The sequence below is a fragment of the Cimex lectularius genome, unplaced genomic scaffold (assembly GCF_000648675.2).
Source record: "Cimex lectularius strain Harlan isolate CLEC.00 unplaced genomic scaffold, Clec_2.1 scaffold5, whole genome shotgun sequence".
Taxonomy (NCBI): Eukaryota; Metazoa; Arthropoda; class Insecta; order Hemiptera; family Cimicidae; genus Cimex; species Cimex lectularius.
The window spans coordinates 3035255-3062334 of NW_019392993.1; the positions used below are offsets into that span (position 1 = coordinate 3035255).

The 27080-nt window shown below is 31.5% G+C and overlaps 2 protein-coding genes across 7 annotated transcripts in view; one reads left to right on the plus strand and one right to left on the minus strand.

The window, feature by feature from the left end:
- LOC106666115 overlaps positions 1-13905 on the plus strand; it is a 53353-nt gene extending 39448 nt beyond the window's left edge. For 3 of the 6 annotated variants that reach the window (XM_024229627.1, XM_024229625.1, XM_024229626.1), the window contains exons 4-14: positions 1073-4197; positions 7047-7134; positions 7578-7752; positions 8160-8273; positions 8824-8937; positions 10985-11126; positions 11621-11883; positions 11956-12117; positions 12190-12339; positions 13049-13215; positions 13668-13799. In XM_024229627.1, coding sequence (XP_024085395.1) covers positions 1073-4197; positions 7047-7134; positions 7578-7752; positions 8160-8273; positions 8824-8937; positions 10985-11126; positions 11621-11883; positions 11956-12117; positions 12190-12339; positions 13049-13215; positions 13668-13744 — 4577 coding nt within the window. In that variant the 3' untranslated portion in view covers positions 13745-13799. Of the gene's footprint in view, positions 1-1072; positions 4198-7046; positions 7135-7577; positions 7753-8159; positions 8274-8823; positions 8938-10984; positions 11127-11620; positions 11884-11955; positions 12118-12189; positions 12340-13048; positions 13216-13667 lie in introns of all 6 variants that reach the window. The other 3 variants (XM_024229624.1, XM_024229628.1, XM_024229629.1) reach the window with 3 other exon arrangements.
- An 83-nt stretch (positions 13906-13988) lies between these two features.
- Positions 13989-25567, minus strand: LOC106666117 (L-sorbose 1-dehydrogenase-like). Its single transcript, XM_014393037.2, has 4 exons — positions 25145-25567; positions 15928-16098; positions 15508-15863; positions 13989-15450 (listed from the first exon to the last, which is right to left on the minus strand). Exons 1-4 carry the CDS (start codon positions 25299-25301, stop codon positions 14314-14316), a joined length of 1821 nt encoding a protein of 606 aa, XP_014248523.1. The 5' UTR covers positions 25302-25567; the 3' UTR covers positions 13989-14313.
- Between the last annotated feature and the right edge of the window lie 1513 nt (positions 25568-27080).

The window sequence follows — 27080 nt, forward strand, 5'->3', positions numbered from 1 at the left end:
TTCATGATTTGCTTAAGTGAAATGGTGTTTTATTCAACTTGCTTTCAGTATTTTACAACTTATTAAAACTATTTTATCTTCTATTTGGGTTGGGTTATTCATTGTGGAATTCTCTCTGAATATATGGTGTATGTTTTCAATATATGTGGCTGGTTAGAGGGGGACCAAACTAAAATTTAAGGAATCGCTCTTGGATTTTGTCTGTAAGCACATATTCTTTTTGAAAAAGATATAAATTTAACTATTTTCCTGTATCTTTACCCAAATCATTCTAATTTCATTATGCTACAAACATTTATCACAATATTGATACTTGGAAACCAAATAGAAATGTCTCATTTTCCACATTGAAATAAATAGTAAAATTAGAAAAGAACAGAATATAGAATTGTTAGTGCTTACCTAAAACTTTTCTTAATGAAAATTATAATCAGAACATGTTAATGCACATCTGAAGGTTATTATTATTTAATTATTAGGAAATTATTAAATTAAAATCAATATCAAGGTTTGCTAAATTTACACCTAAATCTTCCAGGAAAACTATCGATGAAATTTGACTATTTCTTGTTCCAGTCATTTACTTTTGTGAATCGCTTCCTTGTCATTTATATATTTGTTTTATTTTTAACATTACAATTTCAAGTCATGTTTGTATTGCCAACAATCTTTCTATTTTTTTCTATTATTTTAGGGTTTTCTTCTATTATTTTAGGGTTTTTATAATAAAGATTTTTTTTAACTGCTTTTTGTCATCATATGAAATAAATGTTGGTTACATAGTCAACAATTGTCATTACACATATTCATAAATCTGATTTTTTTGCACTTTGCTTTTTTTATTTCTTGTAGATCCCTGCTTGATATGTCTCCATTCTTTTGATTTGCATGCATGTTGTTTGTCTAAATGAGATATTGATAAATATATATGTTATTTTCTATTATACTTTTTTTCATGTTTTATTTATTTTGCCATTTAAAATTTTCACACTTTACCAATGATGAGAAATAGTTATTGGTAAAAGTTGAGAAAATTGAATTAGTTAGTTGCATATGAAATGCTTGGTTTCAGATACAACTGATTATGAAAGTGCCGATGAGGGAAATGTGTCGCTCAATCCTTTAAGTATTACAACTTTAGCTGATTATCTTGATTCTGTTCACATTGGTACGCCAAAGAAGGTTAGTCCACTAGTCGGCACTTTCCCGTTCTCACCTGCTGAGAAAGATTTGTACATATCATCACCGAAGAGTGCCGACAATTCTAGCAGGACTCTTGAATTGTCTACCACGACTCTCGGTGATGAAGATCTGGAAAGTTCTAGAGCTATAAACGCTAATATTACACTGATTAATACTGATACCAATGCTCTTTCTTGTGATATTACAGAAGAGTCAATAAACAACGATTCGGAGCCAAAAAGTAGTTCTTGTGAATGTAATCAAGAATTGAATGAAATCACAAAAGAAACAAATTGTTCAAAACCCAAAGAAGTTCTAGCTGTTGATAGCACACCACAAATTTCAACAAACAATGTCATTTATGACAATTCTGATTTAAAGGCGAATACAAACTTTAATCGAGAAATTATAAATAATTCAGTAGAACCATCGGTTTATCCATTGGTAGTTGAGAAAAAATTGTTAAACAACACAGTATCATTAAAACAAGAACATAATGTCATAGCTAATGAAAATTTAACTAATGACAATAATACTCAACTAGGTGAAATAAACTGTGATAAGAATTTCCTTAGTGAAATTGTTGAATCACAACCATCAGAGGAACTGAGTGCAACATCAGTGGAACTTAAAGCACCAACAGTTCATCATATTTCACAAAATTCTGATAGAACGGTAAGCGAAACGTCAGTGCAATGTTTTCAGCGAAGTGATGAGTCTTTTGGCGAAATCTATCTAAGTTTAAACATATCAGAATCAGATTTTACATCTTGGGAAAATGAAACTATTCGTGCTGTGGCAGAATCAGATTTGAAATCATTTGAAAGGGAAACTTTTCAAGCTGTAGAAGAGTCAAATATCAAACCGATAGAAAACAAAGCTATCACTGCTGAAGCAGAGTCAGATATCAAACCGACTGAAAACAAAACTATCAGTGCTGTAGTGAAGTCAGATATCAAACCTATTGAAACAAAAACTACCAGTGCTGTAGCACAATTAGATATCAGATCAATTGAAGATAAAACTATCAGTGCTGTAGTAGGGTCAGATATCCAACCGATTGAAAACAAAACTGTCAGTGCTGCAGCAGAGTCAGATATCAAACTGACTGAAAACAAAACTATCAGTGCTAAAGCAGAGTCAGATATCAAACCGATTGAAAACAAAACTATCAGTGCTGTAGTAGAAACAGATATCAAACCGATAGAAAACAAAACTATCATTACTGCAGCAGAGGCAGATATCAAACAGACCAAAAACAAAACTATCAGTGTAAAAGTAGCGTCAGATATCAAACCTATTGAAACAAAAACTACCAGCGCTGTAGTAGGGTCAGATATCCAACCGATTGAAAATAAAACTGTCAGTGCTGCAGCAGAGTCAGATATCAAACTGACTGAAAACAAAACTGTCACTGCTCATGCAGAGTCAGATATCAAACCGACTGAAAACAAAACTATCATTACTGCAGCAGAGGCAGATATCAAACAGACCGAAAACAAAACTATCAGTGTAGAAGTAGCGTCAGATATCAAACCTATTGAAACAAAAACTACCAGCGCTGTAGTAGGGTCAGATATCCAACCGATTGAAAATAAAACTGTCAGTGCTGCAGCAGAGTCAGATATCAAACTGACTGAAAACAAAACTGTCACTGCTCATGCAGAGTCAGATATCAAACCGACTGAAAACAAAACTATCATTACTGCAGCAGAGGCAGATATCAAACAGACCGAAAACAAAACTATCAGTGTAGAAGTAGCGTCAGATATCAAACCTATTGAAACAAAAACTACCAGTGCTGTAGCAGGATTAGATATCAGATTAATTGAAGATAAAACTACCAGTGCTGTAGTAGGGTCAGATATCCAACCGATTGAAAACAAAGCTGTCGGTGCTGCAGCAGAGTCAGATATCAAACTGACTGAAAACAAAACTATCAGTGCTGCAGTGGAGTCAGATATCAAACAGACTGAAAACAAAACTCTCACTGCTGAAGCAGAGTCAGATATCAAACCGACTGAAAACAAAACTATCAGTGCTGTAGTAGGGTCAGATATCAAATCTGTTGAAACGAAAACTACCAGTGCTGTAAGTGAAGTTAGAGAATCAGGAATTTTACAAGTTATTGACACATCAACCACTGGCAAACTTTTAAACCAAGACATTCCAAAGTTAGAAGACTCTGTGGTTGATAATTTAACAAATTCAACTACAGATACAGATTTGCTAGAAGAAACTATTGTCCCTTGTCGTGTTAAAGCTGATTCTATTCATGAAAAGAATCCTTTAGTAAATGAGATTATCAAACGAGATATTGTATCATTTACAAATTCAAACACTGATTTGGATATATGCCCAAATAATCTTTCGTGTGTCAGTTCTGCCAGTGACTGTAACGTGACGATTTTAATAAAACCACTCACTATTAATCAAGCTGATAAAGGTGCATTTACCATCAGTGAGAAAAACATTTCCAAATCAAATACTGAACAGAATTTACATCAGATTGAAGAGTGTGAAGAGAAATTGAGCCTGAAACAAGCCTTAGAGGATGCCGAAATTTTAAAACCGTTATTATACTCAAAGATTCCAAAACAGGAACAGAACATTGTCAATTTACCTCAAGAATTTACCTGTTCCCATACGGTAGACACGACAGACCTTTTCAAATCCGAACTGACCTCTTCGACCACTTCGAGTGTTGTACGCGAGGACAGTCTAGAACCCGCGAGCCAAAGTCGAAGGAGCTCTTATAGGGAGGATAGCTTGGAACGTACGCCAAATACTGGCATCTTTTCCAAACCACCCTACAACATAATGGACAGGAGTTACAATGGTCTTCAAGAGCTGTATGAAACATGCTCCAAACAAGAACGGGAACTAGGATGCACGGATGTTGTCGAGCCGGCCCTGTTCAATTTAAGCATTGCCACTGAAGCTAAACGACTTGCAGATGAAATCAACAAAATGGATCTAAGCAGTGAATACTTAGATGATGTTAAACCACCTCAGGTAATGCATGTTTTTAGCTTCTTATATTTTGTTTAAGTAGTCTTACATTTTTTTTTTTAATTTTAGCTGAAAAACCAATTTGTTTTACATGCACTGCAATATATTTTTTAATTTGTTTGGTTTTTATTAAGCTGCTTCAAATTTCAATTTTTCTTTATACAAACACAAAAACCTACTTACTTCTATACAATTTGTTCAACTCAAGTTTAATTTTTTTTTAAATTAATAATAACTCACACTTTATACACAGTGGCTAAATTTAAATAATAACAAAAAAGTTTTAGCAGAAAACTTAGTGGACATGCATATTTTTAAAACCTTACCCCTTAGAATTTAACATTGTTACTAAGTCCTGTTTGTTTAGACCCTTCATGTATTCCCCATTTAGCTCATTCAACAGGGAAAAATATTAGCACATTCAACCTATCAAATATATTTGATATTATTAGATTAGAAGTCATGGATATTTTCCTGAAAAATATAAGCATAAAATGTTTATTTTTGCAGTAAATAAAGGCACTATTAACAACAACCTATAATGAGAAGCTAACAATAAAAACAATTTAGTCTAAAAGAAACAAAAGTATTATTTAATACAATTAATTAAGGTTTTTAGATTAGATAAAAAAGTCAATGGCACGAGCGGGATTCGAACCGACGATCTTCGGCTAGATACGCCGCTGCTCTACCACTTCAGCTATCGTGACCTCAATCCACTCGGACACCAACTCCCATCTCATCACCAAAACCCATCTCAACCCCACCTTTTGAATTTTCCCTCCTTTTTGCCATTTTTCAAATGTCATGTAATCGGATTTGATTCTCGGCGACAAATGAAATGGACACGGAGAGCTTTAGTGAAGTATACTTGGATTGAGATGGGAAGTTGGTGTCCGAGTGGATCGAGGTCACGATAGCTCAAGTGGTAGAGCAGCGGCGTATCTAGCCGAAGATCGTGGGTTCGAATCCCGCTCGTGCCATTGACTTTTATCTCAACTAAAAACCTTAATTAATTGTAATACATTAATTGGTCAAGCGGACCACGAAATTAGTGAATTTAAAGTATTATTTAAGTGTTACCATTTTATTACATTAAGCTTAAATTATTGCGGCCACCTAGTCAACTCCTGATTAATATTTGTGTTTCTTCTTAATAATATTTTACAACTACTATCATTCAAAATTATAAAACAGTTCTAAATCCATTGAATATATCAGCCTAGTTTTCAGTAACACATAAAAAACAGTTTTATTATGAAAGCAATTTCTTATTTACCTTTTCATCTATAACATATCTTTCTCAATAGTAATTTATCTCATTGAATTACTTTTGGTCAGGTAATACTGAACAATTACCACAGTGGACAGAGGCATCATTATTTATGGTCAAAGGTACAGGGCAGTATACGAATTGAACTATGGCAATTGATCACTGTTTATTTAAAATGATAATGGTGCAAAAAAAAAAAAAAAAAAGATAAAACTAATAACTGGATTGATTTCTTCTTCACACAACTCGAGACTTTTTTAAATTATTTATTTTGTGTTTTTTAGCATAATATATGCTTCAAAATTTATTTAATGTAGTTATAAAAGAAGGTTAATCAAGTTCCTTGATGATTTAGACTTGGATCCTTGGTGACTAGGACTCACCAGTGTGCTATAAGCACATAACGGGTGATACAGCTCTTAAAGACAGTATAATACACACCCGACTAATACATCTACATATATTAAAGAAGGTGAAATTATGTAGGTATGATAAGCATACACAATGGTGAACAAATATAATTGAGATTCGTGAATGGCAATTTCTTCTAATTTCTGAATGTAGACCATTGAACAAAATAGATTATTAAGGTGTATATACATTTGGGACCAAACCGTTTGAAGACAATTTGTTGAAAATATTTCTCTTAACAAATTTCCAACAATCCATGAACAGAAACAAATGAATATCAAATAATTATGACAATAGTTTCTCTCTCTCTCTCACTCTCTCTCTCTCTCTCACTCTCTCTCTCTCTCACTCACTCTCTCTCTCTCTCTCTCCCCCTCTCTCCCTCTCTCCCTTTCTCTCTCTCTCTCCCCCTCTCCCTTGTTGCAATTTTTAATAAAATAATGCTATTTAGGTCTTATTAATAAAACTGTATCTGAAATAAATCCTACTTGGTTACAAGCAGTATGACTAGTGATAGCTATTTTGTGAAAGAAGAAATGATATAAATGGGCACACTGGCCTGATTTTGATTTTTTAAAAAAATTAATAATTAAATCATACATAAATGGGCACAATTAATACAAAAAAAGGTGGGATTTGCGAATGAGAAAAAAGGTACTGTCAAAACACTAACCCGATATGAACTGCGAAACTCTTTTGTATTTGTCAGAAAAACTGACAGGTGGTGGTATGCCATGAATCCAACGTTCTAAACCCTGTACCATTCTTGCGAATTTATAGTTCATGTACGGATTGGTCTGCAAATGTATATATACAACTACAAATAGTTTTAAGCTATTTAAAATATTCACCTGTTTATAGTTTCTGTTACGCTCAGGAGTTTAGGTTAAGATAAATTTGTAAATCCAAGGAATTGACTTGTTAAATTGGGAAGAGGTGCACTTTAGATGGTGGAGAGGCTTGAAAAACATTTGGACAGGATTTTCAAACTAAGCAAAATATTGTATAATAACATTGTAAAATATATTTCTAAAAATACGTTTAAACAAAAAATATTTTTAAAAAGTGCAAGGCAATCTAAACAATAAATTTACAGAGTTAATAAATGAATGCAGTTTTCCCAATTTGGCTATGATTCAATCATGTTAATTTGTATAATATTTTACAGTGTATGATGCAATCATCTCTGCCTGCAGAGATCAACAACTCTGAGGCTGGACCCATCACTGCGGACGAAGATTTTAAAAAGTCAGACTGTGAGTTTTTTAATAATGTTAATATTGTATGAGTCTGTGTGTATTTTCTTCCGAGTTTTGATAGGGGATAAAAGGCTTTAGAAGATGTCTTGGGTTGATAACTAATTTTTTTAATTTACTATATGTGCTGTAAAGTGGTGCTTCTTTAATATCGATAACTCACATAATTTAACTCACAATCATAAATCTTGCAGGGCATTTCGCATTTAGGAAATTAGTATTTGTGCTTGTAATTTCTCTTTTGATCGATCTTGCGTTTTGTTTGTATTTTTATTGTTTAAATTTTATATTTAATGTACAATTTACCTTAATTAATACTTGAAATTAAACTAGTGTTATAATATTATTTCACTGCATATCTAACGAAAGTTTGTGTTTAGTAATTAAACTCAATCCTAATTTTTAAACAAAGTTAAATAATTCTATGTTGATGCTTGTTTCAGATTTTCAGAACGCTACTACTGTGTTCAATCTTGAATATTTATCTAGGTCACACAGTCAAAGGACTTTGAAACCTTCGAATCTAACTAGAAATTCTCTTTTTCTCAAGTTTGATCCTCTCGTTGGAAAACTTGTCGAAGCTGACGAACAATTTAACGACAGCGCAATGTCAGACAAGTAAGCATATTAGCTATCTTTCATCTTGGCGTTTACGGGAAAATTTTTATCAGTGTTGTATGTGATTGCAAATAAAATTTGTTTGGAAATCTTGAAACAGAAAACAAATACCAAAGATTCTGAAAGAGCAGAAAATATACAGATTTATCAGTCTCACAATTAATTTTTTTTTAAACTTTCATAACTCAATACAAATTATCTTTTTATCAATTTAGAGATCCTCTTGTTGCTGCAAAGTTGAGGTTAAAGTTCAATTGTAAGGACTTTAATGTTCACATAATCAATTAAAAGAGATTTCTAGTCACCTTTTAATATTTATGCAATTCAAGATGTCAGAAGAAATATTATAGTTGTTCAATTACAATAGTTTGATAAAAAGCTGTGTTCAATCTTCAATATTTCTCTAGGCCAAACAATAAACCAATGGAGCCTTCGGAAGTAACAATAAATAATAGTTTGGTCCAGTTTGAACCTCCTGTCTTACCTGAGAAACAGTTAAACCTTCTCTCATTGTTGGAAGAGTAAGCAAACTATAAAAATAAAGTAAAACTTAAGTATTCTTTTTATCTAAGGTTTTCGATTGAATTGGAATGATTAATACGGTCAATTGACCACTAAGCAAATATGGATTAATAAAAGTAACGCAAATATTGGGTACAGTTGAATTAGTTTGTTTTTTTTCCATCGAAAACAAAATTGCTTTACACATGATTTGGTTGATATTGGTAGGCTTATCCAAAGTTATTAATTATTATAAAATATATTTAAAAGCATTTTGAGACACACCAACCTTCTCAGTAACGTTTATTTGAGACTCAAGTTGTCTCATGAATGCCTCTAAATGTATTTAAATTTTTTAAAAATATACAATTATGTATATATTTAATTAAACTTATATATAATGCTGGAAAAACATATCAATATCACCAGAAGACAGAAGAACTCTTAGAAAATCAAGAAAATTAATTTACAGTTTTTCTTAGTGAATTTTTACGTAATGAAGGTTGCAATATACAAAGTTTCCATATTGGTAATTTAATTGTGTTCAATCTCAAATAAATATTTCTGTAGGCCACCCAATGAAAGACCTTTTGAGCTTTCAGAAATAATGGATGAACATTGTTTGGTCAAGCTAAATCCTAATGTTCTGAAGCCTGACTCGGGTAACAAAAACTTGTCGAAAAAGTAAGAAACTAGTTAAATTTTTATCATAAAAACATCAAATATAATTATTTTCAATATTTCCTATGAATATGGTTATTAATATCCATCCATCAAGAAGGCAAATATCGTGTTAATAGAATAAAAATAAAATAATGACATTTTTGTTATTGAATATTCATAAAGGCAAGGCACATTCTCACGATTTAACTTTTCATATTCAACTAAAAATGACAGATTATATATGTTTTGTATTTTTATGTACAGAGAAACCTCTCACTAACGGACAATCATAGTGTCACTTTTTTCCTCTTTTGGAAGGTGTCCTCTGAAAAGAGATTTTTATTCATATGATTGCATATATGCTGTTGTGCTTGCATGAGAGGTGTAAAGATTTAGACATAGCTTTTCAAATCTTTTAAAATTTCCCCTTCTAACATTTTGTTAAGCTTTAATTTATTAGAATTCTTACACTAAGTTATCCAATTTTTTTTTTTGTAAGAATCCAGCACCCATCCTTTAGGAGGTCGAAGCCATGTTAACATTAAAAAATTTGAATTTAAATTGAAATCATAAAATGAAAACAATATTGGAAAGCAGATAAGATTGGCTGTGAAGGGAGGGAAGTTAACAAAATCACAGTAGCGCTTCTTGTAAATGATGGTTTTTCTCACAAATATATAATTATGTAATTAAGTTATTAATCTGTGAGAACCATCATTTACAAAAAGGGAATCTATAAACTCACCTCACCTTCATCAATTCTATTAATTCACAGAAATGTTCCAATTCACAGAATTGAAACATAATTAATGGCCATTTACGCCACGTAAGAAAATTAAAAAAAAACTTAATCTGGCCTTTCCTCTTCTCACAGTGTTTCTTAACAAATTTTCCATGCCATTGTTCTAGAACTGTTCTGTAAACAAGTGTCCCATTGGAGGGTTCACTGTATTTTTTAAAATTAAAGATTTGAAAAACATTTTGTTCTATTGATAAAGAAATTGAAATTACCGAGTTCACTATTGCAAAGTTAGGACTTTTGCATACTGCCTCGGATTATGAGGCACTATGAGGCGACTTTGGCACAAAAGTTGCTAACATATATGATATATATATGAACTGGACTGCCTAACATGACAATGAAGAGTGTAAAAATAAAGATGTGAGGGAAAATGCATTGAGTTCTATCGTAAAAGAAATGGATTGCTGGACTTACTATTGCTGATTTAAAAAAAAAAAAAAAAAAAAAAAAAAAAAACTAAATAAAATGTTTAGAACCATGTATGTATAAGAAAGCACATTCAATCGTGTGCAAATAAAGTTGATCAATTTTTATTGGGTCATGTGGACAAAAACTGTATGTCAACAAAAGTGGAATCATAAGAACTGCCTTAATTCAGTATTTTTATTTTTAAAAGAATTAACAACTAATAATTATCTTCGTTTAATCACATTTGATCATTTTGGGAGCTAGCAACTGCAGACGAAAAGGCACATTTCATTTAAAAAAAAAGTGGTCAAACTATTAAATTTTATGTACAATGTAAAAAAACAACTAAAGATTAATTCAATCAACATTTTGCTGTGATTAAGTTATTTATTATAATACTAATGTAAAAGAGAAAAATAGTACAAATATAGTTGCGATTTTGTTATTAAGACAATTTAAATATCGACAGATAAATAAAAAATTTAAATAATCAAAAACTATGTCTACTTTTTTTAAATATTATGTTTGATTTTATAATATAGTTATAACTAAATCACTATATTTTAAAATGCCACTTGTAGGACACAATGTTTTATGAATTAAGAAAAAAATAGGTCAGAATTAAGCTTTTAAGGTAAATTGATTTTTTAAGTGTAGTTTAATCCGGTATATTGATTAGTTCCATTTTAACCCTTCAGTTTATTAAGTATTGCATAGATCCAGTGACATTCTGGTCAAGGTGGCCATCCTTCTAAAATGGGGATAGTTATTGTTCCAAGACTCTGGTCCGCTCTCCTCTGAAACTTCCAAAAGAAAACAAAACATATCGTATTTTAATTTGGATCTTTTTTTTCACAGTGTACCAACTGATGAACCTCTCACAAAAACCTGGACTCCGCCAAAGGATGCAGCAGGGAATGCCACACTTGTACCCATCACACCTCTGTCATCTAAAAACCAGCCTAGTACTAACTCCACACCGAACAGTACCAAATCCCAGGTTGGTTTAATGCTCTGGCACATTAGTAATGGGCTACTTATGTTTACTAGACTTGGTGGGAGACTGTTTAGGTGCAGGATGCATCTGGCCCCTGTCACCTTAGTCTATTCTTGTCTCCACCATCTGTCAGAACACTGAATAAACTTAGCTCTAAAACCAAAGCTCAGTCTTATTGTTAACTACACATTCTCAACCCTTAATTTTTGTATTTACAACAAAACGCCTTTCATTCTATCAGGTTTTAATTATGTTTTAGTTCAATTTAGAAAATAATATATATTTTTTATAAATATTTTGTTAAGTAAGTTTAATCTCTAATTAAAATGGTATGCTAAAGTGGTTGTTTATTTATTTGTACTGATTTTTTTAAATAATTATTTTGTGCGACAATAACATAAGAATTAGAAGAAATAATATAACAGTCACATATTAGTGTTAGTAAAATACATAGTAAATGCAAAACAAATATGTATTTCCATTTTGATTGTTTTCAGGGAAGCACTCCAACACTTAGACAAGAGTTTCTTAGTAAAGAAATCTCCAAGCTGCAAGAGCTTATGCTCCAGCAGGAGGCTGCTCACCAGGAGCTGCTCTTAGAAAAGACAGATGAGGTCGAGAAACTGCGGAAGCGTCTTTCTGAACTGGAAATGCGCGAACCCAAACATGATCTTGAGAAAAGGTTGAAAGAGTTGCAGGCGGAGAATGCAAGGCTGCAGAAAGAGCTCAGTGAAAGCAATGCGAGCAACAAACAGCTTATGTAAGATTCAATTAACTTACTCATAATCTTTTCCCAACAGTTATAAAACGTTTTAAACATTTAACATTTTAGCATCGTTATGGAAGAATATGAGAAAACCATCTCTCAACTTGTAACAAACAAAGAAGAGATGAAGAATGAACACGAGAAGATCAAAGATGAGATCGCCCAAGAGAGGGACACAGCAGTTTCTCATCTGAACAATATGGAAGTAGCTTTTAATGATGTACACGCGTAAGTTTCAGAACAATAAATCAAAAAAGGCCTTGTTTTTTCTTTAATAACGTTTATTTTTATTTATCTTAGGAAATATGAAAGAGTGAAGTCTATTGTCGAAACTCTTCACAGCAATGAAAAATTACTCAAAGACAGCTTGGAAGAGCACGTGAAAACAATAGAACGTCAAAAAGCTAATTATAATAAGCTTAAGCATCACGCCTCAGAAAAATTGCAAGCGTGAGTAATCATTATCTTTGAATTGAAAATTGTATTGATTATTTTTATAAATATTTCATTTATCTTTTTACCATTCTCGTGTCCATTCATGGAAGCATCTCTGTGGAATACAATTTAGTAAAAATAGTATCTTAACAAAATAGTATTTTTCAGAATTTAGGGATAAATTGATAAAAATTATAACACAAAAAATATTTTATTTTACTTATACATAATGAGTTCTGTTTCTTATCTAACAGGTGAACATAAACCATAAAAAAAAATAACAAAAGGTGTAAAAAAATATATATAAAAAATATTTTATAGTTAGAAGGCAAAATACATTTTTCATGATTTGGTGATTTATAAAAAATAACTAATATTATCTTTTACTAAAATAATTGCCCATGTAAAATTATTACATGATTTGTTGAAGAACGTGATTTTTGTAAAACTAATTGGTGTATATTAAGAAATTTACTATATCCCAAATCAAAATTAACAAAAACAAAAACCTTTTCTATTTACCTCAAAACAAAATTTTGTTCTACTTTTTTTTTCATTAGCCAAAATTTTTAATCCCTTAGTTATTTTCACAATAGATAGGAAAGCAATATTTGCCATATTTAACCTACTTGTTTTAAAATATTAATAATTTCCCTGAATTACTACATTTACATTTTTCTTTTCTTTTTAATTTTTTTTTTTTTTTTCATTTTAACCATCTCAGAGCGAATCAAGAGATTGCAAACTTGGTTAGCAGTCACCAGATGGAAACTGCGAAAATGAATGCTGTTGCCAAGAAGGCTGAACTTAAGATTAAATCGCTTGAAGAGGCTTTAGAGCAGAAGAAAAATGAAGTCCGTGAGCTTACTCAAATTTGTGATGAATTGATCGGTAAGGTGACAATTAAATAGACCCAAGGCAGTGTAACATTTTCCTTTTGGATAATTTTGTTTATACTATTTTACCTTTTCTTTTTTTTAATTCAGAATAATAAAAAACATTTAGGTTTTTCTTCTAAACATTTGTCTATATTTTGTTTTATATTTGCTTGGATTTAAAAATTAATTTATTAATGTTTTTAATAGCCTTTAAGGATAATTGTTATTTGTAAATTATACTATTATATTATTAATTATAGCATACTGAAAAATAATAAAGGCATCGTAAATATATTTTATAAGGCATTGTAGTTTTATTTTGTAACCTTTTGGTGGTACCTTTAAATTTATTATGTATTATTTGTATAGCTTGTTTGGTAAATTTGTGTACAAAGTTCACAAAATCCCAAAGAAAAAAAAAATAGTGAAACCCATTTTCACATCATAATTTAGTTTTTGTTTTAGCCCAGCAAGAAAAACATTACTCAAGTAATCCTAGGAAGGCCAATATCCGTTTGAGCAACTTCAAAGAAACTCCATAACTGAATTTCAATGCAATGTTAAGAAATTCAAGGCCCCGCCATAGTCATCACAAAACAATTCTTTTACATTTGTTCTGTGGACTTATTAAATAAGAAGATTGTCCAAAAATGCACTTATTCTTTTAAGGAAGGTGATACAAATAAAATTGGTAGAAAATTTATTACTAAAATTTATGTTCTTTTTACAGAATGCAACTATTTATTAAAATATGCGTATTCTTATAGATTACGTTTATAGATTACGCATTTAAACTCAAGGTTTCAAGAAGTTATTTTGCTTTAAATCTTTTAAGAAATATGAGAAAAACCTATGGATTTTTTTCATTTAAGCATATTTCCATGTTGTTCATTGTGACTGGGCTAAAATGTTTATGCTTGTTACTAAAATTTAAATTTGGAGGGGGAGAGGTAACGTTCAAGTTTGTATCAGATAACACGTTTGTTCCAACATTTTTAATATAAGTGACTAGATAAAAGTGCATTAATGAGAAGCCACTTCATTCAACTAAAATTATATGGCCAAATATCTGAAAACTGAATGTAATGACACAGCGAACGCCTTATACCGTTTAAACATAAGTGGAGAAGAAATTGGGCTGCCCGAAATAATCATATTCGAAATGTTCTTTTAAGTGTTTCTCCTTGATGAGATCAGCTCCTTTTTCGCCTATCATCAATGTGGGACCGTTTGTATTCCCTCTTGTTATTTTCGGCATAATAGAAGCATCGACGACTCTGAGGTTTTCAAAACCGTGCACAATCAATTCAGGACTTACTACTGCAGTAGGGTCCCCCTTTGGGCCCATTTTTGCTGATCCAACTGGATGAAAGATGGTCGCTGAGTACTGTGTTATCAGACAGTCGATGAAAGCTTCTTTCATACTGATGTAATGCAAGCAGTTCCTGTACGCTGGCGTGTAGAATTCTGGATATAACGACGAAAAAGTAGGAGTACTGAAAAATTCAAGATTCAGCAAAATACCTTTTCTAAGTATTTCAATGTCAATTTCTTCACTAAAATAGTTTGGATCAATTAGAGGATCGTCTTTTGGGTTTGCAGACCTGAGTCTTACTGTACCTACACTTGCAGGTGTCAGGTTAATTACAATAGTGCTTGCGACATTCGGTTTTATGTTCATTGGCTCCTCTGCATTGACCATTCTAAATGAATTAAGATGCCATTCTACATTTGGAACATGAGATGTGTAATCAAATACATTGAAAAAGCCTAAAGCTTCAAATGTGGAGGTAGATAAAGGACCAGACCTATGCCTGGTGTAATTGATTATGGCCTCTTTTGAAAACACTTCTTCATCTCTTATAACTATCGGCTTTTTGACTTGTATGTAAATAGGGACGCAGACATGGTCATGAAAATTGTTCCCTACTGGCAGGTCGGCCATGACTGGGATCCCTAGTGATTGAAGATGTTGTTTAGGCCCGATCCCAGAAAGCATAAGGAGCTTGGGTGTATTAACTGATCCAGCAGACACAATCACTTCTTTTGTAGCCCTTGCAACCCTTTTTTTACCGTTTTGCATAAAAACAACTCCTGAAACCCTTTTTGTTGGTTTTCCCACATGATGACCATCAAAAAGCAGCTGGACAACTTCAGAATTTTTCACTACGTGTAAATTACGTCTGTGTCTGATTGGATTCAAATATGATTTAGCCGAACTTGCTCTTGAGCCTTGGAACGTTGTTGACTAAAACAAGAAGACAGTTTAATACAAAGTTTTAACAAATTGACTTTTAATCAATACCTGCGTGAGCCCGACTCCAATTTGGCTGTGTCCATTGTAATCCACCACTTCATAACCAAGTTCTTTTGTAGCCTGTAAATAGTATTCAGTAATTTCCGGCGAGAATTCCGCCAGTTGGACACTCTGTGGACCGATTAATCCATGTATATTGTGCTCCAAGTGAAACAAGTCTGATACTGTGTAATTCTCGAGCTTTTTGTAGTAAGGCAGGACATCCTTGTAAGACCAGCCTTTATTACCCATCTTAGCCCAGTTGTCAAAGTCATACGGATTTCCTCTGACATACGCCATACCATTTGTGGTGCTTGAACCACCTAATACTTTACCCCTCGGATACCGGCATTGGCCTTGGACCGCTGAAAATGGATTAAATTAATTTAAAAAATTTCATAAGTGGGGATTCACTTTATAATATAATACATTGGCAAGCTCTGGTCTGAATTGTTGTGTTGTAATTCCAATCAGTTTCGCCCGTTTGAAGAAAGAGCTTAAGAAATGGAGTGTCTGTTATGGCTGTTTCGTCACCTCCAGCTTCAATCAGAAGTATGTTCCATTGTGGTTCTTCACTCAGCCTGTGTGCAACCACACACCCTAAAAATGAAAAAAAGAACTGTTACTACCACAAATCTAAATGCCAAAGATTCATTTAAATATTGTTATTTTAAAAGAAAAAAAAATTGTTTTTTATATACACAAACTATATTAATTTCATAAAAACCATCTTGAACTGTAATCATAATAATATAAATAAATTATAAAAAAATAATAAAATTCAAAATGTTTTGCATCTTATATAAGTAAACTATTTGTACATCAGTAGACTGGTAAAACAAACCACAATTAAATAAATACAACCTGATGCTAGCAAATTTCACTAAGTTGAAAGATAAAAAAATTAAATGGCAAATGATCAAACATTTTAGTGTTCCACGCAAACTATTACCATTATTTTACTAGTTTTTAGTTAATGATGTATCATATCATGTAATTCATTAGTTCAAATTTTTAACATTGAATCTAATGGAAAAATGGCAAAAAGAGGGAAAATTCAAAAGGTAGGTTGAGATGGGGAATCTCAGTGGATTGAAGTCACGATAGCAGAGGCATATTGAGCCAAAAGTCATGGGTTCGAATCCCGCTTGTGACCCCTAGCTTTTTCATCTCGACCAAGACCAACATAAAAAGAATAATTAATTGAAATTGAATCTAATATTTAAAGTATTAAAAAGAGTTTTATAATATATTTTTTAAATTAAAGAGGGAGTTGTATATATGTTCACAATGGACAACTTTATTGCTGCTTGTAATTTCACATGAGAAGGTATTGATAAGCGCACAACTTTTACTAATTAATATGAGAAAAGAGAAACCCTGAGCTTCTCATTACCCAATAGAAAGAATATTAATTTTTTGAAGGCTCTATGACATAATAGTCTACAAAACTAGGGTTTCCTATTTCAGGATGTTATCTTTTTTTATCAGATAATAATATGAAAGAATTTTAATACCGCATGTTTTAATTTGGCAGTTGCGACATGACATGGTATGCTAGTGTTGTATATCACAGTTGCCAAATTATTTTAATTATCTTTTGCAACAAGGGTTTGAATATAAATTTCAAACAAAAATATATATTGAATTGATATCAATGATGTAAAAATGATTTTTTTAATTGTAAAAACTTTTGTGCTGTTATAGAATTTAATGTTATACAAAGTACAAACATTCATCATGTTGCATTATTTTGTTATTCATTAATTAATTATTTTATTATACAGGTTTTCAGAGTTCATATATTCACACATATTCATTCATACCAAACTAAAAGGGCAGAGCCATTTTAGATAATGCAATTATTCGGATAATCCATGGAGGCTGTTGCCATGAGGTAAAAGGTGTAAAAAACATAATTCACAATTAAAACTGAATGGTCCATGTATTGTATTTATTGGGTTGTCCGGAAAATAATGCAGGATTTTAAGTTTTCATTAAAAAAAATCTATATAAAATATTCTGTTTACGTTTACAGGATTACTCATTTGTATGAATGTCAACACTTATTAATCCTCTTCCAAATGATATTGTTTGTTTACCTCTGTAGCATTCCGCTACTTGGAAATAATTCAGTCATCCTTATAATGTCAAAGCGAGAATTTCGTACGATTTTCTTTTACGAGTTTAAACTCGGCCGAAGCGGAGCCCAAACGGCTAGAAACATTAACCAAGTCTGGGGCGAGGGTTGTGTTAATGAGTGCACTGTGCAAAGGTGGTTTAAAAAATTTCGGGAGGGAGATTTCAGCCTTGAAGATGAAGAAGGTCGTGGAAGGCCTTCCTCTCTTAATGATGATGTTCTGCGATCAGTGGTGGAAGAAAACCCCAAAACAACTGTTCGAGAACTTGCAGAGCAACTCAAAGTCAGTAAAACGACCGTCGCTGACCACCTCAAGGCGATTGGAAAAGTGAAAAAACTCGAAAATTGGGTTCCACACTCATTAAACGATCGCCAAAAAAATCAGCGCTTTGATGTTTGTGCATCACTTCTTTGTCGAAACAAAAATGACCCATTTCTGGCCAGAATTGTTACATGTGACGAAAAGTGGATTCTCTACGATAACACTAGACGTTCTGGACAGTGGCTCGACAAAGGAGAAGCTCCAATACATTTTCCAAAGCCCCCAACTCATCAAAAAAAGGTAATGGTTACGGTATGGTGGGCTTCATTTGGTTTAATACACTACAGCTTCTTAAATCCTGGCGAAACCATCAATGCTGAATCATACTGTAACCAAATTAATACCATGCATCAGAAATTGGCAGTAATGAAGCCCTCTTTGGTCAATCGGAAAGGGCCCATTTTGTTGCATGACAACGCTCGACCACATGTGTCACGTGTAACGTCACAAAAATTATTGGAGCTTGGCTATGAAACTTTGCCTCACCCACCCTACTCTCCGGACCTCTCGCCTACTGACTACCATTTTTTTAGACACCTGGACCACTACTTACAACACATAATATTCAAAAATCAAACGGAACTGGAAAATGCATTTATTGACTTTATCAATTCTAAAAATTCTGAATTCTACTCAGACGGAATTAATAAGTTACCAACACGTTGGGAGAAATGTATTGAGAGTATGGGAAATTATTTTGATTAAAGAACATTGCTTTAAAGTAACTAGTTTCTTTTTTTTTGTTTAATACCAAAATCCTGCATTATTTTCCGGACAACCCAATACTTATATGAAGAACAGTATACTGCTAGAATCTAAACCAGAGAAAAGGAGCTTGATTAATTTTATCGTGATGAGCTACTTCATCGTATTGCAGTTCGGCACATTACAACTTATTCATGATTTAGATTTAGATTTTACCCAATGTTGATATCCCTACACCATAATTAGAGGGTGCATTTTGCAATAACACCATTTTTGATTGAAACCGCTTCATTTAAGCCAAGTTTTAAAAAGGGTTTTACTGTAATTGTTCTTTACTCATACTTTTCTTTTTCCTATTTTGTATCATTATTTAAGTAATATTTCACTTTCAATTTGACTTTTATTCTTTATTTATTCCAAAGGAAAGAAAGAAAACTCATTTAGTATGCTTAATAATATTTAATTAATGCAATTTAATATTTTTGAGATTTCCGAAGCATTCGATCATACCAGTGTGTAAAGCTAAGCAAACAAAAAAAATTTAATTACTTTTAATTAAGTTCAGATACTGTATTCTGTATTTATGTGCTATAAACTCACAGAGTTTAATAAAATATCTGCAAAATCTGCATTTTAGAAGCTTAGTAAAAAAATGATAATTTTTACAAAAAGTTCCAGATTCCATAAGTTAAAACATAAACCTAAATTAATTGATGTATTGAACTACATATATACATTCAAATTTATCTAGCAGCCATATTTGTTTTGGTTCAGTTTAAAATTCAAGTACTTTGTAGTCGTAAAACAATAGAACAAACCAAAATATAAGATTGAGAAAAAAAATTGTACATAATAATTTTTTTTTAATGATTTATGTTTGTTTTTATTTGGGTTTATTTTGGTGGCTACAGCAGTTCAAGCGTCTCATCACTACCTCAGTGCTGGGTTAAAATATTTTTTTCCTTAAAATAAATATGTCATTATTTTTATTATGCCAAAAACTCAATTTGTTATTAATTATTGAAATAAATTTTTTTTGCCAAAGATGAGTAAAGCAATTCCTCCATAATTAACCGGGTCATTTGGATTTCCTTTTTTCAATAGCACTCTTAGTGCAATTAATAACCAATTTTTAAGAATCTCCTCCTGAGCCAAAACTTCGTTAAATAAATTAAAAACATAATGTTCCCATACAGGGGTTAAATTAATGTACAGCTCATTACAAATTTTATCTAAGCAGGAGGTTTTATCTGTTTTACATGAGTTGAAAGCAGGTTGGAACTCATTGTTTCATTAGTGCCAAGAATTCCTAAGACCCTTTTAATAGTCACAAGTGATTTTGTAGTATTATGCCCCCAAAATGTAACTCTCAAAGTCATCAACTCTAGGGATAGGGATAGGCATAGAAGAGGTGGCCACAAGGCCTTCTGCACCTCGAACAGAATAGGTCTATTGTGCTCCCTTGTTATTTATAACTCACCGTCCAGCTTCAGGTTATTAATCAGCCTCCAAAGCTTTGCCAGTGGCTCCTTAGTGTAGGATCTTGCTTGCGGTTTTTCCTGTCCTAGTTGCAAGAACCTTCACCTCCATAGACCTTCGCAGAAGTATAGAATGTGTTCTGCGGTCTCCTCTTCCTGGCAATATCTGCACAGTGTTTTTTCTGTTTGTACTCCTATCTGGTACATGTGCCTTCTTAAGTGGCAGTGCCCTGTCAGGAGTCCAACCTGAATCCTGGTTCGGTTACATTTGCCTTCCAGCAATTCTTTTGTAAGTTTTGCGGATGGTCCTTCTATGAATCTCTTCGTGTGCCTCATACCTGTGGTATTATTCCACCAGGTTTTGGACTCATTAAAGATCCATTTTAAGATGTATACTCTTTTGTGGCAGGCTGCTAAGCCACAGTAGGGTTTAAGACCCAGAGAGTCCATGTGATCCCTTTTTGGCACACATGAAAACCTTTTAGTTGTCTTTATGCCCCGAATGTCCAAGGACCCATGCCAAGGTCAGGACATAGTGTCAGGGCCTCCATGCAGTTCCAAACACTCTTTGCCTTGGACTTCGCATCGCATGAAGCTATGGCCCTGAGTGCTGCCTGGCTATCAGAGAAAATGGCTATCTTCTGGAAATGTATTCCTAGCCTTTTTATTTCTCTGGTGCATTCCTCAATCGCTATGATTTCAGACTGGAAAACTGTATTTACCAGGTTTACCATCAGTTTGGTCTGGGTTCATCCCAAAGACGCTCCTGTACCATCGAATTTTGGTGCTCCATTTCCATGTAGATAATCTCATGGCTGATCAAAAATCACGAGAATTCTTAACAACGGCCAAGAAATTTTGCAGGGAGAGCTGACAATCCACTTTCCTATAAATTCTTTGAATAGCGGTGTGTTTAACTAATTCTCTTGCATTGTATTAAGATGTCTTAAACTGTTAAAGCATGATTTAATTGTTTTAGTATTTCTTCACTCCTTATTGAAGCATAAATTATCTCTGAGCTCAGTAGTTCTGGCTCTCAAAATCATGCATGCTCGCTTCTGATGCCACATGTTTAATGCTACTGTACAAATTGACAAGTAACATGCCAACAAAATCACTATTAAAATAGACAAAAGGAGAATTCAACAAATCCGTGTGACATTTTTTAAAAAGATACAAACATCTAATGCATTAGTTCAAATCATAACTAATTGAATCTAATATTTAAACTATCGAAAAAATATTTTATAATAATAAATTATTCACATCAGAAGCTTTATTGTTGTTTGTAATTTCACACGAGAAGTATAAGAGAGAATAAGTGAGCACCTTTTACCAATTAACATGAGAACAGAGAAAGCCTGAGCTTCTCATTGCCCAATAAAAAGAATATTAAATTTTTTTAAGACCCTATGACATAATCTGCTTTTCAAAACTACCGTTTCCTATTTCAGGGTGTTGTATTTTTTTATCAGATGATATGGATGAATTTTAATTCCACCTGTTTCATTTTGACAGTTACGACTTGACATGGGGTGCTGGTGTTCTATTTCGGGGTTGCCCAATTATTTTAATTATCTTTTGGGATATGGGTAAAGGTCCTCGGTACGAATCCAGCGGCCCCGCGTTCGAACCTGACATACAATACAAAGTAATATGTAAAAATGATTTTTTAATTGTAGAAACTTTTGTGCTGGCATAGAATGTAATTTTATACAAACTGTCTCTATCATCATTTTGCCTTACTATTTTTATTCATCATGTTTATATTTTGTTATACAGATTCTCAGAGTTCATATATCCATTCGTACAATAGTACCATTTTTAACCAAACTAAAGGGGTGGAGCGGTTTTGGATAACACAATTTTTAACCCTGAGCTTCTCCTTGCCCAATAGAAAGAATATTAATTTTTTGGAAGGCTATATGACATAATAGTCTACAAAACTAGGGTTTCCTATTTCAGGATGTTATCTTTTTTTTATCAGATAATAATATGAAAGAATTTTAATGCCGCATGTTTTATTTTGGCAGTTGCAACATGACATGGTATGCTAGTGTTGTATATCACGGTTGGCAAATTATTTTAATTACCTTTTGCAACATGGGTTTGAATATAAATCTCAAACAAAAATATATATTGAATTGATATCTTACTTTTATAAAAAGTAATATGTAAAAATGATTAATTGTAAAAACTTTTGTGCTGGTATAGAATTTAATGTTATACAAAGTACAAACATTCATCATGTTGCATTATTTTGTTATTCATTAATTAATTATTTTATTATACAGGTTCTCAGAGTTCATATATTGATTCATACAGTATAGGACCCTTTTTAACCAAACTAAAAGGGCAGAGCCATTTCAGATAATGCAATTATTCGGATAATCCATGGAGGCTGTTGGTATCTGGTAAAAGTTGTCCAAAAAACACAATTTCCCATTAAAACCAAACGATCCATTAATACGAAGTACAGTATACTGTAGCCAAAACATAAACCAGAGAAAAAGAGTTTCATTAATGTATTCATAATTAGCTAGCATCGTCTTGCAGTTCGGCATTTTTATTCATGATTTAGATTTTACCCACTGTTGATAATTAGCGGCTGTATTTTGCAATAACACACCATTCGCACACCATTTTTTAGATAAATCATTTTGGTTAATCCAGGTTTCGGTTAAGCTGAGCACGGCTAAAAATGGTTTTACTGTAATTATTTCTTTATCTCACTTTTATTTATTTATTTATTTATTTTAAATAAATAATATTAAAAATTTCAATTAATTATTTAATTTATGTAAAATGAAAGAGAAAAAGACATTTATTACACTTAATAATATTCAGTTAAGTTTAATTAACTTAATATTCTGTGTAGTATTTAGTGACCATTAATTAATGATTAATGAGCCTGGCTCTGAAGATCTCAATAAAGATCAAAATGCTGGCATGATAAAGAAAATGTATTTCTAAACTTACATCACACCAGACCGCATCTCACGAACTCTAAATAATCATTAATATTCTGTATTCTGTACTTATTTGTTATACACATAGAGAATCAGAAAATAAATGCAAAATCTGCAACTTAGAAGCTTAGAAGGAAATTAAAATTTAACAAAAAGTTCAAGATTCTATAAGTAAAAAAAATAAGCATAAATTAATTGATGCATTGAACTACTAATTAAAATATGAAATTAAATTAATAAATAATTAAAAACTATTAGTTTTGGTTCAGTTTCCAATTCAAGGACCTGTACTTTATAGTCTTAAAACAATAGAACAAACCAAATGCAAGATAAGAAAAAATTGTGTGTAATACTCTTTTTCTATTATTTATTTGAGTTTATTTCGGTGACCTTATCCATTCGAGCATTGACAGGGTATTTATCATCATTTACCATCATCATTTATTTTTTTATTTTTTCCAAAACCACTTGAGCCCCAGGGTTGTTATGACCTCTGTTGTAAATTAGCCTATCTTCAGTGTCTTTCATTTGGTATACTTCTATAATTAGTAGCTTTTCCTTTAATTAAGTGGTTCATTAATTAAAAGAGAATATTTTTTCCATTTAGTCATACTAATAAATTGTTTTAAATAAATTAATATAAAATCCCAATCATATTGAAGTGTATGGGAAATTTTTTTCTCTTAAAACAAAAGAATAAACCAGTGTGTCAGTCAAAATAAGTTCATTTGGACCTCTCTGGACTAGTGGCTTGTGCAAGAAAATAATAAAACAATGCTGTAATATAAATTAGTTTTAGGAAAAATAGTAAGTGATACGGAGCAAATTGGCAGATATGTAAAACAGCTATAATTAAGTAATGAATAAAGAACGAAACAAGGAAAAAATTTTAATTCATTGGTGTGAATCAAAATAATTTTATAGCAAGTAAAAATATATGCAAATTAAGATTTTTTTCATTGTATTTTGATATATTTGATAGTTACGCTAAATTATCACAGATGTTAACAAGTTATTAAATAGTGTTTAAACCATAAAATTTAAAAAACTAATTAGAAAATTCCAGAGGCAACAAGAATCAAAGCTAATAAACTTGAATTCATATTCATTCTTTTCTTTAAATGTAAAGAGCATTTTTTAATTAACTGATTCAATTCTAATAATAATCTTTTCGGTAGTGTTGAACATACATGTTTAGCTAATTTATTGTTTAAACAATAACAAAAGGTAAATCAAAAAGGGTTTGAAAAATGAATAAGGCCCTTTTTTAACAGTGCAATTCGAGAAACAATTACCTAAGAGAGAGTATTGAGTAACTCAAACTTTCATTCAAAAAGAAAAGCAGTTAATAATCAGAGTGACATAAATAATTGACCACTACTATTAGGGACAAAAAAAAAAGTATGGACTTTTATCCTTGTAGACATAGACAATAATTTCCAACTGTAATAATACAAACATAGTAATATAAAATTTAAAAATAATTATTTCCTATTTCTATACATTATAATTTAATTAATTTATTTGTTTAATCTTTAATTTTATTGTAATAAATTAAATTTTTAATCATTTAGTACTATGTATGTATTTGTATAATTTTATCAAATATAAATTTTGTAATTAGTTTTATAAAATGCTATAATATAGCATTAATTAACATTTTTAAATATGTAATTTAAAATTATTTTTATTATATTTTCTTGTAAATATGATCTAGTTAAAAATCAATCCTTTTTTACTAAAAATTGGATGTCTCAAAAATGATTGAGTATTTGATTAATGATTTTTTAAAATCATAAAATTAACCACAAATAAGGATTTTTTTAAATGTCAGTAGTAATTATTTATAAATTTTTTAAATGTCACTGTTAATTACATATTTAATTAAATTGAAATTATACATTTAGCATATAAGTTGTTTAATTTAATGTAATTTTTCAATAGTTGCATATAACATTACGAAATTATATTTTTATGTTAAGATATCGTTTAGAAATTGCACGCACAAAAAAATATACAAAAAAATATTTACCAGCAGATCCAGCTCCTACGATGATGAAGTCATAGTATTCAAACAGGTCATCTGCTCGCAAAGTGCGCGGCTTCTTCTGCGGATCTACGCTCTCATAATTATACATAAAAACTAAAGCCACAACAATTGGCATAAATTCAACAAGGGGCAGTAACATGGCTAATGGCTGGGTCAAGTATGGTAAAAAAACACATTCACATCCTGCTTTTAAACGTGGTTTAAAATGGGGGTCTGAGAAGTTGAATGGATTGGCTTTCCCCCCACTGCCTCTTAAGAATTCCTTCTCTTAAGACTCTTGTCCCAACTCCAACTGCCCTTGGTTTCATGCCTGGGTTACCCTCACATGAAATATAGGCTCGTTTCTAGTTCAGTTTCTTTCCTCTCATTTCCCACAGACTGAAAATAATAAACTTCTTGCACAACTCTACCCACACCCACGCACAGTAAAAAAAAAACTTTTGAAGGCCTGTTTTACATTAATATTTAACAAGGCTTTCCAATAATAATGTGGATATTAGCTAACAAGGGATTACCTAAATTAAAACAAAAATGTTTCCTGTTTTGGCCAAAATTATTGCTGCTTATTATATAATATTCAATTTAATTAGTGCTTTTTTCTTAAGACAAAAAATAAGAAGCCTTGTACGTTACAAAAAACAACAATGGTGTATTCCCAGCATAAAATAATTTTCAAAATTGTGCTGGCTTTTTTTAAAACACTTCTAGAAAAAACAAATTATTCATATTTAATAAGTAAATTTGCAATAACTAACAAAAAATCTTAAACATAAACTGCAATAACATTGATTTACTAAAAATTATACAATTGATTCACAAACGTGGGAGAAAAAGTATCAGTTTTCCAGTAATGCTACGCTTCATTACAATGGTGCACTGCAACTGCTTAATTTAATTTAATTCTTAAAAAAAGTTGCACCAGAGTAAATTATTTTTTCCCATGACATAATGTGATCATATTTCAATGGCCTGATTATGGCTTATTATATTGGACCTAATGGGAAAAAAAATCTGTACAAAATAAATGTACATAACTTATCTATCCTCTGATACGCATAACTAATATCGTTCAGACCTGGAATTCATATTTTAATATTTAAACAAAACCAAATGTTAGCTTCAACTTGGACTTTTTTAAATATGTGATTAGTCTAATATATGATCTCGCCAGATCCCATGGCATTTTAACCATTAATGGCACAGAAAATGTATTATAAAGTGGTGGGACCCCTTGTTCATGGTACCCTAGTTGGATGTTAAGCACTCTTGGATGATAAGAATCATTTTACTTTTTTTATGTGATTAGTCCATTTTAAATGGTGAAGAGGTGACAAGTCTTTCTGTTTATCTGTACGTTACGAATAGAATTTTGGCCAAATGAGTTAAGGGCATATTCCAGTAAGTCTTTAGGCCTGTGTTTAATTGATTAAGTCAAAATAATTTCCTCCTAAGTGCAATTTGCCTTTTTAGACATCTTGAAACATTTTGATAACTACTTCTACCAAAGGTCTAAATTTGAAAATTGCAGTCCTGAAAAGTTGTTTTTTGACTTATGTAAATTTGTCCAAGGATGCAGATTAATTTATCACTGGAAACAAAAGGTATGGAAACATGTTTTAGGTAAATAATAGTATAAGGCACATATATTGCTTCTAGAACTCTACAAACCAGTTTTAAAATTTGCCAATAAATTATATTTTGACAAAATCTTACAAATACGTTTCAAAACAAATCAAATAATTAAATATGTGCAAGTGACAATTTTTGCTAGAAATACAGTATAATTTTTCATCAATTTTAGTTCTTAAATTTGCATGATATTTACCTGTGAGATACAGTACATTAGTTTTCTAATGAGTTTTCAATTAATCCTAAAGTTAATAATTCCGAGGAAAAGAAATTGGGCTTTTCAAAAGAA